At 33.6% G+C, this 18,479-nt stretch overlaps 1 protein-coding gene across 3 annotated transcripts in view; it reads left to right on the plus strand.

The window, feature by feature from the left end:
- The window catches only part of LOC128554637 (uncharacterized), a 49,010-nt gene that overhangs the window by 19,011 nt on the left and 11,520 nt on the right, over window positions 1-18,479 (plus strand). For all 3 annotated transcript variants that reach the window (XM_053535924.1, XM_053535925.1, XM_053535926.1), the window contains 2 exons: window positions 3,666-3,800; window positions 12,165-12,320. In XM_053535924.1, coding sequence (XP_053391899.1) covers window positions 3,666-3,800; window positions 12,165-12,320 — 291 coding nt within the window. The remainder of the gene's footprint in view (window positions 1-3,665; window positions 3,801-12,164; window positions 12,321-18,479) is intronic.

Here is an 18,479-nt window from a genome sequence, read left to right on the forward strand (position 1 = left end):
TAGGTCGTGCATCCATATTTTACCTTTAAAAGTGATGGTGTTTTATTGGAGGAGTAGTTGTAGGAAGTGCTCGAATCGAATACATTGTGGACAGCCAATTTGAAAGTAAACTATTTCGTCCAGTAATGATGCAGCCGACTCCAAGTCAAATAAAATTCCAGAAAATCTTAAAGTAGATATATCTCCTTCAAGTTCAAATGTGACTTCCTAAAAATGTTGTTATACTTTTTGTGCCCCATCCCGAATTTCACCAGAGTTATGGCCCCTGATAGTCAAATTGTACATAAAGGGTCTAAACATTTGTGTCGCATGTACCTCAAAATTATATGCGCCAAGAGTCATGAAATCACACAAGAATTAAATTCAGAATGCGAAATTGTGCACCAGTGCTTTTATTTGAGGTTTCACTCAATAAAAACAGATTTATGTCCCTTGACGTGGTCAAATATATACGTAAATGGGATGTGAAAGCTTGTGTAGCACGTATCTCAAAAAGTATTTGATCTAGAGGCTTGCAACCTTAAAGGAGCATTATTCCGCATGTGAGTAAGAATATTGGTTAAGGAACTGGTAATAACATTGTTCAATTTGTTTTGTAAGAAAAAAAATGTTCATAATTTTTAGGTGGGTGGGGTAATGAAAAAATACTTTTGTGGGTGGAGTGAATATTTTTTAATTTTTCTTGAAAACAAGCACGGGTTGATATTATTTTTTTGGTTTAGATTTTTTTGTCTTAGTTCTAGCTTACATAATATAAAAATTTGGAAAAAATCTGTCCGCTAGATTTTTCATATCATTAAGAAATACTTCGTGTTTTTCTCAGTTTCAGATACTTTCGACATCTGTCAAGAGTAATTTTTCTGAGTTAATATATCTATATGTTGACATTTTATGCATAGTTATAGTGGTGTTATTAATTCGGATGCATAAAAAGTAACATCAGAATGAAACTTCGAATAAATAATTGTTTGCAGTAGTTTTATTATAACATGTATGTACTGTTTCTTCAGACAAAAATACCGATTTGGTGTTCTTAATAAACTTTGAATATTGAAAAAAGAAGCACGGGTACCTATTAGTTTTATTTTTTATTTTAACTTGTCATACATCAATCTATAAATATGCAAAGTTACAAAAAATTCTGTCCGCTAGAAATAATTGTGAAAAACACCTTTAAAAGCATATAAAGGGAAGTATAAAACACCATGATTTATTTCCTTTAGAAACAGATGTTCACCATCTCAAAATTATAACATTGAAGTTTAGGGTGCCTGTGCCAACAGAAAATTTTGTCGACGAGGGTTCCCGTGCCGGGTGAGAGAGGGATCCTGTGAGGCAAAATTGCACCGACTGAGGGGCATCCCGCGCATTAACGAAATCGAAAGTAGGGCGTTTTTAAGGAAACATGATGAAAATAACCACCTGAAGTGTATTTACAAGTAAGATGGGATCAACGACTTCACATCTATGATAATAGATATTTGCTATTTTCAAAAAAAAGTCGTATTTAAGTTTCATAAACATCGCACGATGTTCATCCAAACTAGTACCTCCGTATACATTCCATCTTCGTTTGGACTTGTGTCAACTGATAAAAAATTGTAACGATAAAAAAGCAATGGTATATCATAGCTACGTTATTCCGTGGTTCATATGTCTTTTATGCACAAAAATGTGTTCAGGACGAAAATTTCGATTTTCCTAGCTCACTGACGTTGGAGATCATTGTTTACCACAAAGAGTGTCCTGTGCGCGAACAGAGAGGGATCCGTTTTCTCTTTTTCCACAGAGAGCGATCCGATATGCATATACACCGTGAACTAGATAACTTGATGAAACACTGGATCAGATTGACAAATTATGGAAAATAGATACTAGGTTATCTTGGTAATAACTAGGTATATAAGGTGAGCGGTATAGGGCTCTCAGTTTTTTATTTAAAAATTTCCTTTTGTCAAATTAACTTGTCAGTGGCATAACTCTTACTGAAAATTGATGGAAATGATATTCAGCAAGTGGAGTTGTACATCTAACACAGACGTCCAGAGTTATGGCCCTTAGTTAAACCAAAATATGCATAAAGGGCCTAAAATTTTGTTTCACACATTTCTCTAAATATATTTCACCTAAAGTCATAAATCTGAATAGGAATTCTTTTAATTTGTGAATTTGTGCACCTGATGTTTTGTTTCGGATTTCACTCAATAACAATAAAGTTATGGCCCTTGACTTATTATTATAATAACCAAATATGCCGCCAAAATATTTGTGTCGCCAGTATTCTTAAAAAGAGTTGTGAAGTTGTGCACCATCCGTTTTGTATGGGATTTAACCCATCTCCGTCCCAACCCGAAACGTTTTTAGTTAAATCGCATTGTTTTAAAGTCAGCATTGTGTCAAAAGAATGCATAATTTCTAACGCATCTTAATATAAGCATCGGTAATGGTGCATTCTCTTGATATAACGCTGACTTTTTATGCACTTATATTTCGGATGACAAAAAGAATAATGAAGGTCTTTTAAAAAACAAACAAACAACAACAACAACAACAACAATAATAATAAAATAAAAGAAAAGAAAAAAACAAAACAAAAACACAATATAATAGCACGAGATTACGATGCAAAGACAAGAAGCCAACCCGGGATACGCAAGTCGCATGAGCAGCAATAAAACTAAAGCCAGCTTTTTAATACACGAACGCTCCTGTCACATGAGTTACGAGTAAAAAAGAAAAAGAAAAAAGAAACAAATCCTTTCTAATTTGTTATGCTTTTCTATTATGTCCTGTTTCAAACACGTAAAGTGAATTTATTTCGTACATACTGTTTCTCCCTTTACAGGTGGTAACCACAAATCTATCTGTTTATCTGAATTTATATCGCGATAATATATCATTTGCGGCCTAGCCTAAGAGGCAAGATAGATAGGTCACCAATACAATTTTGGTCTCATTTTTGAGCTGATTCGCAGTGTCTGTTTGACTGAAATACTTTTCTTGCATCAGACATGGACATGACAACAATGTTTTTCTTTTGATCTCTTCTTCTTCAAGAAAATTCAGTTACAGACACTTAATATGGATCCTGTTGTGTGCTGCAGCCATTTGGCTGTTTTAGTTTTATACAGCATAACAAATAAAAACAGTATATTTATCTATAATACGATGCGAGAGTGCACCTTTGCGTCGTGTTCTCGTGCCATTTCCGCTCGAAATACTGACCATTAGGTGAAAATGATAGCAAGATGTAAAATTACAATATTAAAATCGCACTTTCTGTCCTTGCATCATATGTACGTACTATCGCTTTGAAATTTCTCAGATCCTATCGTGATCCCATGTGCAATGGAGAAAAGAAAATATAGGACGTTTTGTTGTTATCCAGTATTTTTCCAGTTTAAAAAGTGAGCATTTTCAAACAAGATTAAAGACAAATGCCTTTTCCTGTAGGAGTTCGGCAATTAGCACAACCTACAAAATCTGATTCGTTTTAACTGATAGCATAAATGATTTATGTAACTAAAAGGCTAATTGGATTCTTATTGATTACCTAAATACTTGTAAAAATCGGCGTTATAAAGCTATTACAACAGACACTGAATTGTCGATAAGTTGGCGAGGGACTCTACTTTAATTCAATGTTCAAATTTCATTTGTTACAGAAATCTATAAAGAACCAATGGCTGATGTGAAGGATGTTTCTTCGTCCTTCCATTGTTTGAATCAGCAGATGACTGGTACCCAGTTTAGTATAGGCCAGGCCGTAGCTGCTGCAGAAGCTTCAGGAGATAGTGTTGGTAAGTTGGAATTATTTCTGGAGTTACACTGCGGGTAAAAAAGATGATTTCGTGAAAAACACAGTATGAAACACAACTTCAATGAAATGATTGAACAGAAGAATTTGTTGCACTCTCAGATAAAACATATACAAAAAAAAAAAGAAAAAAAAAAAAGAAACGTTTCAAATAATTAATCATGGATGAATGATTTAAGAAGTTTCCATACTTGTAGCAGATTCACCAATTCAAATTCAGCATTCAGCATTCAGCAGTTTACCAATTCAAAGACGACATGGATTTTCAGTTTGTTAAAAGCTTATATCATTTCTATTATGAAATCACACTGTATGTAGATCTACTATTTCAAACTAAATTTTTCAAAGTCATAAAATGATAGAAAGGTAAGAAAAACTTAACAGCACATACGAGTACACGTACATTTACAAATCCAAATGAAAATAAAAATCACTATTTCGTTGATATCACTATCATTCTAAACCAATTGTGGGGTAATGCGGGTAAATTATATAAGAACGCACATCTGGTTCATATGAATCTATTATTCAAACTAAAGATGCTTACGGCATAAGAAAGTGACGTCAATGACTTTTACGTCAGAGGGTAACAATTTCTTGTTACAGTAAATAAAAGTAACAGAAAGACAAACCAACAACTATTAACAATAACAAAATTTTATTCATGAATTATAATTCCTCTCTTCAAAGATAACTTTTTGAAACCACAAATTCTAGTAGATTCTAAATCCTTCAAATAATCCTTCAAAATATCAGATATCCAAACTATTGGAGGCTATAAGACTGAAAATAGGCTCGAATTTTGCACTTTTTAGAAGAGTTTGGATTTTTATCTTATAAATTACTATTATCTATAAAGAAACATTTTAGATGTAGAACCCACCTTTACCCACCCTTTTATGGTAAATAATAAGTGTCAGACTTATGTCCCTTGAAATCATTTTGGTAAACAAAACCCACCGTATACTTATTTATGTAATGCAAATGTCCCATCAATTTATGCGAAATGTACGTCGAAGGGAATTATAAATCAGTCTGGGTGCTCAGAAATGAAAAAATGTGCATATATGAGAGTAACGGCCCTTGAATTTGTCAAATTACAAAAAAAATTGGACAACACTTAAAATGGTACATTTAAATTTTGGTTTCTGAATAGTTTTGTTCAGCTATCTGTCCAAAAACGATGTTATAAGTGGTTAAAGGACATGCTCATGGGTTGTGAAACACTATTTTTATGATCCCCCTTGAAGGAGGTGTTTTGCAGATGCATTGACCAACAACATGTCTACTGTTTCCAGATGATAACTCAAGGATGCTTGGGCCTAGGATCATGAAAGTTGATAAAGAAGTTGGACATGACCAGTAAATGACACCTGCTTATTTTGAGATTAGTAGGTCAAAGTTCAAGGTCACAGTGACCTGAAACAATTCAGCCGTTTCTGTATGATAACTTGAGAACGCTTAGACCTAGGATCTCGAAACTTAATAGGAAGGTTGACCCCTATTGATGTTGAGGTCAGTAGGTCAAAGGTCAAGGTCACATTGACCAAGAACAGGTCTACGGTTTCCAGATGAAAACTCAAGTATTCTTGGGCCTATGAACATGAAAATTGATAAGAAGGGTGGTCATGACCAGCAAATGACCCCTATCGATTTTGAGATCAGTAGGTTAAAGGTCAAGGTCACGGTGGTCCAGGACAGTGAAACGGTTTCCAGATAATAACTTGAGAACGTTTGATCCTAGAATCACGAATCTTGATTGGGTGGTTGATCATAACCAGCAGATGACCCCTGTTGATCAGTATGTCAAAGTTCAAGGTCACATTGATCCAGAACAGTATAAAATATTTTGCCTTAAACTAGAAAATGCTTTGGTCTAAGATTAGATTTGATACAGTGGTCACTTATAACTGGTAAACGACCCACAATGATTGATCAGAGGTCAGTACGTCAAACGTCCAGTGCATAGTGACCAAATAATTTCTGTTCCTTGAGCAGTGACTGAATGCATCGTGTTCTTCGAGCTCTTGTTCAATATTACAGTTTATCTGACCGTCTCTATACCTGTCAATATCCTAACACATTTATCAGATTCTTGTCTTTTGCATCGTTATTTCAAATTTGTTTAAATTTGCGTAAGTATCATTCCATTTGACAGTACAGAAATATCCAACAGGTTTTCCTCAGGGTCAAGAACAGGTTCAAACCTTCAGATCAAGGTTAGATGCAAATGTAAAGTCTGAAAAATCTTGTTATAAAAGAAGATGAAAAAAACCTTTCTCTATCAATCTACATTTGTACAAGGTAATCACGTTGTTACATTTGAAATATGATTTTACGGTTGCTTAGAGCCGTCGTTACCCCATTTTGTTGTTTCCACGTCAAAGGTCATGTCACCAATTTTGGAAAAATGACACATTATATACTTTTATATAAAGTAATTTCTATATCAACTATTTTGACATTCTATAAAGTTTGTAGATGAACACATTATTTTTTTGTCAACCGAATAAAGGCCAATATCATCTGAGAAGAATTGCATTTTGACCTTGTTATTGCTTTTCACAAGTATTTAACCAATTATTATTTTTATTTAAAGAATGCGGTATCGTTTGTTCAGTTCTTTTGGTATTACTTTACTTTGATTTTATATTGTTTTAACGCCAATTATATATGCCTTATTTGTAAATGATAATATTTTGAATGTCTGCCTGAAAACCTGACTCCACATTTTGTCTCCATACATTCATACATTTGTATATTGAGCTGAATCTAAAATCAATTGTCAATGAGAATCTACAAAAAGAAAAAAAGTCAGGTGATTAGAGTGGCGTTATGGCCCTTGCATTTATTCTTCTCATTTTATCGTCACTAATAAAAACATGATTAATACATGCGAAACACATTGCCGCGAAAATGTCAACTGATGTATACGTTTGTCTTTTAAAACTTGTCTTTGTGTATTCAGCCCGTTAAAACAAATTTCAATACGTCGATGATGACATCTGAAACTTGTCTTCAAATATTTTGTAATGTTTTAATATACCTTATCATTCATTTCAGCATGTCGTCAGGTGTAAATGCTGTCGTTGGTTTATCAATGGTGGCTACTTTAGGATGTTTCGTGATGTTGCGTTGGATTGCGCGCGGTTTATGCAACACGTTTCGTTGTTTCGTTCTGGCACACACGCCAACACAATAGTTGAGTTGTGTGTGTTGTTTTGGTATGCGCGCCAACGACACAAAACAAATCTGATAAAGATACATAGAACGCGACAGAAGGATTCACTTAATTCCGTATTTAACAGAGACCTCGATGGATTCGAAAACTTCCACTGAAAGATAATAAGGCGCAGCTGTTGGCGAGAAAGTGTTTTTCTTGCAGTAAAGAGAGAACGTCATCCAGTTGCTCAAAGTTACTTATCAATTACTTATCAAAGTTTCCAGCTAGATGGTAAAAAATGAGCATTTAAAAAATAATTCTAGAAAGAAATTTGAAAAGCATGCCAGTAATATTCTTAAACAAACGCGACAAATGGCAAATGACGTCACGGTGTAATCGGCTGCCCAGAGGCATATCTAGCGTATTTCTACTTTCGTACCTGTAAGAAATGTCAAAGGTTTAAAAGTTATTACAATTTCGGTTACAATAAATTACTTTACATAAATCGATTGCCAGCAGTTTTGCAAAAAATTAATAGAATGGTAATTATCTTATTTTTCTTATTTCTATTACGTTTCAAGCTGTATCAATACAGCTGTAAGCACTCGAAAAGCCGTCAATATCTGTAATAATGCCCCTGATGTGAAACCAAGGTGCGGGGAACACCTTTAAATCAGGACTAAGCCTAATTTTCGGAAAAAAGTATTAATTTTGCATTTAATTTGGAAATGACATTCCATGTTTTTCTTAAAATGGTGTTCATAATAAAATTCTGATATGAAAATGTAAAATGACAATACACAGCATTTTCTTGTCAGCATTGCTTGTCTTAGAGGTCTGTCTATAGACAATCAATAAACAACAAAAAATATTGGGTTTCCATAATGCAGTGAAGCCATGGTCACGTGGCTGAGATACATTATAAATAATATTGCGTATGAAGACATCAGCAGGTACCTTTATTTACTTTCATTCTAACCAGCAGATTCTACACAAACTTGGAACAATATAACGTTTCGTAACTTTAAATCATCCACAGACATTCTTCTTTACAATATAGTATCAATACAGCTTATATCATGTCATGACATGAAAATGACCTTTACCAGCGGGAAAATAGCAATATATACTGATATGGACTACTTTAGGTGTGACCACAGAGGCATAATCGGCGAATTACTACCGTCGTTCCTTATTTGAATACTTTATTTCTTTTGAGTAGTGAATAGTTTCGTTGTAACAAAGTCGTCAAGCTCGCTTTGACGCTTTTTGCCTTATTTCATATGCATGTTTTTTAAAAAGTATTTTTAATATTTACAAACGAATACGTGCATATTAGCAATGAATACAATTTGTCACGGTCCAGTAATTTTTGCCATAAGCTTCAGAACATTGTTTGAGAAAATTGCAATGAAATTGTAAGTTAAAAAGTTTCAAAAAAAGTCTATTTATGTGTACATTGGCATTTTATCAACTGTTGTATCCATTCTAGTTGGCACAGCTTCAACCTTATTCTTCACATGCATTTTCACAAAATAGGTCAATGTGTACATGTTTTACATGCAGAATGGCTTAAATCGATAAAGTTCGACACACTTCAGTAAATTTGCAACAAACACCAAACAAATATGTATCGCGTCGGCATTTAAAAGACAATATTTATATAAAATAATTTTAGAATTAAGCAAGAAATTAACAAGAGTGCCAGAATGTCACAATATACGCCCGTCACAGCAAATTTCTTTACTCTAGCACCTGTATTTGCAAATGGAATTTTAATTTTGTGGTTGTTTAGTAATCATTGTAAGTCTTTTGTTTTTCTAAGTCCACAAAAAACTCCTTACCAGGTAGAGATACCTTAAAAATACACCTAAAATTGGAAAGTAACATCTATGTTGTACCACAGAAAAGTGGTCTTGGTTTTCCTCTACGGTCAATTATAAAAAAGTTACAATATAAGTTATTTATAGTAACAACTAAGGGAAGTTAATCTTTAAAAAAAAAAAAAAAAAAAAATCCCCCCAAAAATTGTAAGTCCACACAAAAATCTTTACCAGGTAGAGATTGGTCAAAATACACCTCAAAATTGGATGTAGCATACATGTTGTACTACAGAAAAGTGGTCTCGATTTTTCCCTACGACTAGTAATGAAAAAGTTACAATATAAGCTATTTATAGTAACAACAAAGGGAAGTAATTCTAAAGAAGGGAACTGCGCATAACACTTCATCTCATGATAGTGTATAATTGTGTCAAATAACATCAAAATCCCTCTATGCATGAAGAAGAAATGCTTCGGACAAAGTCATTCTTGTATCTGACCTTTGGCCTCTAAGTGTGACCTTGACCTTAGACCTAGGGACCTGGTTCTTGCGCATGACACTCCGTCTTGTATTGGTGAACATTTGTGCCAAGTTATATCAAAATCCCTCTATGCATGAAGAAGAAATGCTCTGGACAAGGTTTTCATTCTTGTATCCTTTGACCTCTAAGTGTGACCTTGACCTTAGACCTAGGGACCTGGTTCTTGCGCATGACACTCCGCCTCGTGGTGGTGAACATTTGTGCCAAGTTATATCAAAATCCCTCTATGCATGAAGAAGAAATGCTCTGGACAAGGTTTTCATTCTTGTATCCTTTGACCTCTAAGTGTGACCTTGACCTTAGACCTAGGGACCTGGTTCTTGCGCATGACACTCCGCCTCGTGGTGGTGAACATTTGTGCCAAGTTATATCAAAATCCCTCTATGCATGAAGAAGAAATGCTTCGGACAAGGTTTTCATTCTTGTATCCTTTGGCCTCTAAGTGTGACCTTGACCTTAGACCTAGGGACCTGGCTCTTAAGCATGACACTCCGGCTCATGATGATAAACAATTTTGCCAACTTTCATCAAAATCCCTTCATGCATGAAGAAGATATGCTCCGGACAAAGTCATTCTTGAATTTGACCTTTGACCTCTAAGTGTGACCTTGACCTTAGACCTAGGGACCTGGTACTTGCGCATGACACTCCGTCTCATGATGGTGAACAACTGTGCCAAGTTTCATCAAAATCCCTCCATGAATGTAGAAGATATGCTCCGGACAAAGTCTGTGGAAGCAGCCCACCCGCCCGCCCGCCAGGGGCGTTCCCATAATACGTCCCGTTTTTCAAACGGGCGTATAAAAAGTTATGACAAGTAAAATATAAATGCACTGGTGAAGTTTAATAAAACTCGGCCTATATTTTGTTAAATACTTCATGCAGTGATGGGTTCTACATCAGAATTTAATATTATGATATAATACTGAATAATCTTACAAAACAAAAAATCTCTTCTTCAAAGTGCAAATCTTTCGGCTTATAACCTACACTAAACTGGTAATATTTTGTTATTAAGAAATACAGGAAAGTTTCATCAATATCTACAGTCTAAATTCTATAATCTAAGTTCTGTCAGTTCTAGGTTCTAATCCTAAAACATCTCAATATTTATTGTATCATGGACGGTTCCAGAATTTTCATGTAACACTAAGAATAAAAAGAACATTCTGGAAGTATCAAGGGTAATCCTTTCCAAAAATAATCGTTACAAACTATTTATCAGTTTTATAGTAGAATTTTCTGGAACATAGTAGAAATCAAAAGAATTTATTTACATGATGTCTCAAAACTAAATCAGTAAACAATGATTTGCCTCCGGGGAAAATAACATATATAGATAGATTTATTTCAACATAAAATGTCCAAATTACATGGCAAGTATGACATCAATACATACAATAAACAATAAACAATGTATGAATTAATATAGCAATGTTAATCCACATTATATGTCAAGGATAACACAAAAAAGAGTTTTAATAAACTCTTCTTTCCATTGTGGTCCTTGATATGTAGTGTTGTGTGACAAAGGAAGAATCAATGAAAGAGAATTAATCTGAATTGCCGAGAAACATTAAAATGACTAGGATAAGACTAGACTATACTAAAAATGTTTAGAGCACATGTAAAAAACAAACATTTAAATGACTAGACTATTTATCTGGACAAATTATAGCACATGTTGAAAAAGTTAAATAGAATTAAAAAAATTTTCCTTGACCATGGGTTTAAAAGAAGAGGTAGTTCTAGAATCCCTGATATATTGAGGCAAACTGTTCCACAGGGTGTACTCCTCATAGGCAAAAGACTTTTTGCCGAAGCCTTTAACAATAGGAATAGCATATCTCTTGCTATCTGACACTATATCACATGGACTGTCGGAGTTGGAATTAACCTTAACCCTGAACCTACTAATTATTGACAGCACCGACAGGGGTAAAATTATTACTCATATATGAGGGAGCAAGGTTTGAATTAATTTTGAAAACATGGCAAAGAGTAATTTGGTTCACTCTATCTGCAACAGGTAACCAGTTAATATTTGAAAAATGTTCTTTACCTATATGCGACCTACGGTGTAAACTTAATACAAATCTTATGAGCTTATTTTGAGTGACCTGTAACTTGTGTTTTAACTCTTGAGTTAAACTGTTGAACCAAACAGATGAAGCATAGTCAAAATGACACTGTATAAGGGAAGAGACTAAAAGTTTTTTGCGTGTCGGGTGAGAAATTCATATTTACGATACAAAAATTGTAACCTAGCATTGGATTTCTTGATTACAGATCTAGCCATAGCATCAAAGGACGAAGTTTAACACTGATCAAGGGTGGCACCAAGATATTTAACTGATTTTTTGGATTCAATTGTTTGAGCATTGCAGTTTATATCAAGACTGGACTGGGATATTAACCTTTTTTGGGACCCAAATAAAATAGATTCTGACTTGCCAAGATGCAAAGACAGATGTCTCGCTTGTTTTTGGCCGAGACAAGGATTGCTGAATCATCCGCATAAAGTAATAGTTTGTTCTTTATAGCGGCAGACATGTCATTCACGTAGATCATAAAAGGAGGGTCTAAAATTGAATCTTGTGGGACACCACAGGATACTTTGGCTGTTGAGGACAGAACACCTGAGAGCTCCACTAGTTGGTGTATATATATATTGCTGTATACATAACAATGACGCCAAAATGCAACACATGCAAATGACGTTAAACGTTGTGATACATAAATGTACATTATTTCTGACACAGCGACTGTTCTTACCATTTCTAGTCATATGTCTTTACAAAGAGTTTATCTAATTTCAGCAACAGAATCTGTGGTAAAATTAAAATTCATAAAGGAGGCTGTGAATAGGTGTATACTGTCTATACAATCACTGCCAGGGGAACAACAGTACAACTGGCATGGCATATTCCGGGAATGTCAAGCTGCACTGCAAACTATAGACAAAATACCATCTGGTAAGTTTTCTTAAGAGAGATAGTGTTATTGTTTAATTCCGTCTGATTGAGTCTATCTAACTGTAACTCGTGTTATAGTTATTGTATGTATATATCAATATCAAGGTGTAACCCCTGAAATAATCATGAATAAGTCAAATGTATGCAGACCCGTATTAGTCTGTCAAATTTTCCGAAAATAAGAGTTTGTGATTTATTTTGCTATATTTTACAAAGTTGCGGCTTTTTTGAAAGTTTAAAGACCCAACCTCTCAAAATCCATTGTTAATTTTTTTTATCATCATTATTTTGGCGGCCATCTTGATTTCAAAATGGCCGCCTCATTTTTCTATTTTCTTACAATTTTTTTTCTTTCTAAAATGTACTGTATGTACTTTGTATGTTACATAAATGCTTGAGTGTATTAAACAAGTTTAAATGGAACATTTAATTCTATCTCGTGTTTTTAAATTGGAGTAAATTGTGCTTAAAGGGAGATAATTCGCTTGTAATGTTATAAATTTAGTATAAGCAATATCTTCAAGATACAGATATGACATGAACAAAATACATTTCTTTATATACAAAATATGTCTAAATCATCCATACAGTATGTCTTTTAAGTTAATATTTACAATTTAATGCACATCGATAACATGATAAAGACAAAAATAAGGGAGGAAAAAAGCAAAAATTTGTATTTGCTTCTTGGCATCTATATTATTGAAATTATTTAATTATCAGCAAAGCGATTGCATTTAATACATTAAATAAGTCAAGTTAAACTTTGTGTGTTATTATCAGTATTTATCCTTTTGGTTTAATAAAAATCGAGATAATTACAAAATGTGAGAAGTATATCCTGATATTTTAGAATGAATATTCACACTGTACACTTCTCCATTTTGGAACTGCAGTTATGATACTGTAACCCTAGAAACGTTCGAGAACACTATATATCGCGTTTTTATGACGACAGATGATTTAGCGGCTACGTATCAAAGTTTGACAAGATTATTTTATTAATTAAGATTTTAACAGTGTAGAAATTATTTATATTATATACTTATATCACGGAACAAACTACACTTGTAATTTAAGCAAAAATGTGATACAAAGAAATACATCGTCTAAAGGACAATATGCAAACATTTAATTTTAGCGAAAATACGTCATTATGTGACACACTGACAATAGTAAAATATTTGGTTGATTCTGTTTTTTCAATCATCTTGGCTATGTTACCGTATCAATCAATTTTATTGTTAAAACACTATTTTCTTGATTCGCGGAATACACCGGTCGCGAAGTACGCTTAAACTTATTAGCTTAAGCACATAACAAACTTTGCAGGTAAAATAAAAGGTTAGGCTGCACAATAAACAATCATAAGCATTATTCCCTGTGGTAACCGGACTACGGCTAAGCAAGAAAATAGTGTTTTAACAAGATAAATACACTATTTATTTTAAAGAATGACCACATTTTACTATTTAAGAAAAAAAAAAAATTCACAGGATTACAATTCGCCACAGACTATATACTAGATTAGTGTTTGAACTGTTTTTTCTCTATGATGTAATTGACGCGTTTCTCCGAGTTGCGACAGAACAGACATGTTTGCTGATAATCTGCATATTTCACTTTATCAGACATTAATCTTATGCTACCCAACTTAATTTAAAAATAAGCTTTAAAATGGATAGATACTATTTCTCACCTTTGCGTGATAATGAATAAATTGTCGAAGTTTTATACTTGTTACAATCTTAATCATAACCAGCCACAGAACATCAAACAACGTTTCTGTTGCCCGTTTTCTTTCTATGATATTTTGTACAAATTTTGGCTCACCTGAACCAAAGGTTCTTGACTGTAGGATGGTCAGACGTCAATCGTCCATAGTTTCTCTTAAGCGTTTTCCTCCGACACTACTAGTTAGAATCACAGCAAATTCTGTAGCATTCTTACATGAAGCTTTCTGAAAGGTTTCACTTTACTGAATTTAGGGGACCGCTTCATGTACATGTATCTTTACCAAACTCCATCTACATTCTTAAATAGACTTTACTCTACTTTGTTGAAATGATTTTACTTCACTGCACGTGGGGGCAGTGAGAGCTGGTAGAATTAGAGTTAAAAAAAAAAAAAAGAAAAATCTGTTGAAGACTTCTTCACATGAACCGCTTGATTGATTGATTGATCTTCAGTAAACTTGATATGTGGTATACATTGATTGACCTTTTTTCGAGGCTATTCAAAGGGTTTGTTTGACTGTAGTAAAGGATCGATAGAGCTAAAAATAGAAAATACCCGATATATGTTCGTCAATTTTTGCCAGACACATCCTTATGTGACGAAATACTTATCATGCTCCAACTGTAGATACACTTTAGTCGAAGTTTGCTTAATATGACTCGTTGATTTTTGTCATGTTAGCACCCTGCTGAGTATTAACTTTTACCTGTTATATTTCATCTTTAAATAGTTTGAAACCAGTTATGTTCGCATGGCCATATATACCCATCGACAAATACAATATTTAAGTTGTTAAATCTTAGAAACATATCGTAAATCTCTCATAAGGTCGTATAAATGAAATCGGACATGTTTCGATTCTTTCATTGCAAAAGTCAAACAAATTAAGAACAGATTACTCTTTTGATTATGTCAAGAGGCAATTCAGTACAAAATCCTATAGGCTGGTCCGTTTGTTGATGTTCCCGTCAGGCGATGTCTTTGAATAAACAACATAAAAGTCCAATCGCATAGATGTTTAGGCTATGTCTTCTGAACTGAAGCTGTAACTCAGTGTTTTTCCCGACCCCTGAATGCTCAGCACCTATATGCTATCAAATATCAAATATAGTATTAAATTACTATATACAGGTATAACCCCGATGCCTTGGTTGTACTCGTAAGCAACGCAGAACCTCGTTTATAAGCTGGAACTCTGTCTCAGTAGAATACCAAACTATGTGTCTCTGCTTCAGCTTTCCAATGCTCAGCCTATGTTTGCTTATCGTCTATAGTATTCAACTATCCCGTAAAGGTTAAACTTCTATGTGCTGACCTTAAAGCTCGAAACCTTGTTAAAATACTGCAACTCTTCTTTAGTCTATGAACGTCGAACGTCTTCTTTTAAATAATTTATCCGCACTGACTGCGTAGCTGCAATAGCTTTCTCATCAAGGGATAAATTATTAGTTGAAAACCACTATGTGTCTACATCAATCGCTGCATGCAGAATAAAATTACTATAACTTGCCTGCCTATTTATACCCTAGCAGATGTGCGCTTTGATTGGTGCTATCTATAAAACTTCTTTCCGATCGGTCCAAATCTGTACATAGTATATTACAATGAGTACTTGCTCCAACAAATGGTTGGTTCCCTTTAACTCTTGTATGTAACATAACGTGTGATACTGGGATCCAGCTATTACTGTAATTAACCCAAAAGCATGATTTCGAGAGCTTAGACCTTAGAAAATATATGTATTAGAACAGTATTATAAGTACTGTTTGGTTATTGTCCCCAATCACAGTGAGAGATTTACTCCAAACATCAACTTAAGCTATAAGCTTAAAAGGAGAGGCAATGTTTTTCCTATGTTAATTTAGTCTGCTATGATTTCTTTTACCATTGAAAGAAATAAAAGAATTTTCAAAATCGGCTTGAAAATGAGAAAGTTATGAGCATTTAAATATTTGATAAAAATGGCGGCCATTTCGTCGCCATGGCAACAAATACAAAATAGCGGATTTATAAAAAAATCTTATTACATATTTGAACTGTATTTACTTATTTCAATAATACACTTCCTTCATTTTTTTCCTTCTATAATGAAAGAAATCACCATGTTTTACATCATAGTCTCAAGGAACATATGAAATAAATCTATTTAAATAGCGAGCAAGATATGGAACAAAATTGGCAAAGATGTTCCCGTTTGTAAAGAAAGTACCACATTTTGCATGAAATTACTTTAAGGTATCCTTAATCCTACAAGAGGAGGAGACGTCCCATAATTGCCCTGGGACCTCCTTTAAAATCAATTTTAAAAAGGAGGTAAAAGGTCTTGAATATTTTTCCTTTAAATTGAAATTTATCTATAAAGTAATGTTTCATATGATCTAAACATGGATAACATATCACTAGCATAGACAAACAGCCATTTGGTATTGACAGATATAAAAAGTTTACCAAAAATAGTCTTAGTTTTCAAGATACATACTAAAAAGGGAGGTAATCAGATTAAACTGTATGTTTAATTTCAAAATTGCGTGTGAAAAGACGTTTCTTATGAAAAAAGCATATAAGTTTGTATTTAAGTATTATAAAGTATACAGGATCAGAAATAGACTACATATACGATTTGTTGGCTAGAATTGACCGAAACATTAGGCCCCAAATGGGAACTACCTTTTATTTATTTCAATTAAACATATCTATAACAATATCAAAAATATCAGTTCATTACCTTAACCAATTATAAACTTTGAAACAAAATTTATTCAATTAGATTTATACGCATTCAATGTACTTGACTCAGGAAAAATTATACGAGGTCCTTAAAGGGAAAATTGTTAAAAATCACATTTTAAGGACACATTATTGTTTCATTAGTTAAATTATCATATTACTGAACTAAACATAGGCAAAGAAACAGAATTCATGGATCTTATAATAAAACATCAAAAAAGTAAAAATATTTACATGTTTAGGTCCATGCGGTAACCTATATATTTGGATTAATTAGTGCAATAGATTTATATAAAAAGAGAGGCTTTTCAAGGACCATTTTTATGTTACATAACAGTATATGTAATAATCATGTTTTCAAATCAAATGACTCATCCAAAAACCCATAAAATAAAAGAAACTTATATTTACACCAATTCAATACATATCTAAGACTTGCAATAGGTTTTCTAGTACTCCTCTAATACATTTGTTTGACAAATCTATTTTTACATGAATGTGTTATTGCACTGGCATTTCATTGGTTCTATAAAGTGTACATAGTAATGAAAGTAAAATGTCATTACTGGTCAATCCAGATTCAACAGAATTAAGCAATGCAAGGGTCACAATCAAGGTATACAGAAACTAGATAGAAAACTGGCGCAGACAAAAAATCGTGGTAGTCGCAAAATGGTGCATTCAAGTCCTCCTACATTTTTCCTTCCTTTTTTACATTTTCTTTTTGCTGAAATCACATAATAGATCCCTCTTGACATATAGGAAGCATTTTCGCAATAATATGATGGCATGATAGATTCATTATGGAAATGTAGATCATACAATTTTGGGTATTAATTCTAGTGGATATTGTACTTGGTTTGTTTGACTGAAGTACATGAGCCCCAATTTTCTTTCGATGTTTTTTCCCTTTCTTTCAGCACTGGCAATATTCTTCAAGAAAATGTAAAAATGTAAGCTACAGACATTTAAAACGGGCCCTGCTCTTTGCTGTAGCCATTTAAAATTTGTCATTTTTATCGAGAATAAAGAAGGCCAGCTATTTAGTATGTTCATACCTTAATGTCTCGTCTCTCCCCAAACATGGCTTCGTAAATAAATATTAGAAATGTAAACATCAGGTAATTTAGATGTTTTCATGCTGACTATTTCCTTTTGGAACTACAATGGTATCTGGCACCATTTACTGGCTTACAGCTTGATACCTTTGTTTATAACATGCCCATGTATTCCAAAAGTTTGAAGTCACAAGATGTGATGCACTAACTGGTATACGATATGGTACACGTTTGTTTGCCACAGATGCATAAAAACACAAAGGGATAATGTAACGAACAACCAACACTGATACACACTGTTATTTACTATACGTATAGTAAAACAGTTTGCTAGTTGTTGGCTGTAGCTTCATTTGGCCGTTCCAAGCAGTTCTGGTACATGATGACTAATTCCGTAGCAAGCTGTCTTTTTCGCATAAAAACAAGGACAAAAATCCAATAGAAAATGACACATCCAAGAACGTAGACTTAAATTTAGCATTTTTTATAATGCATTATCTTGTTGTGATACTGTCTCAATACGTTTTAAAAGCGTAGGATATCTTTACTTATGGTTATGCTGTTTTAAAAAATTCAAGAAGCGCACATGACATCTGGAAAGATAGGTTGTTTTATCATGCAAAGAAATATAAAAAAT

The sequence above is a fragment of the Mercenaria mercenaria genome, unplaced genomic scaffold (assembly GCF_021730395.1).
Source record: "Mercenaria mercenaria strain notata unplaced genomic scaffold, MADL_Memer_1 contig_583, whole genome shotgun sequence".
NCBI classification, from domain to species: Eukaryota; Metazoa; Mollusca; class Bivalvia; order Venerida; family Veneridae; genus Mercenaria; species Mercenaria mercenaria.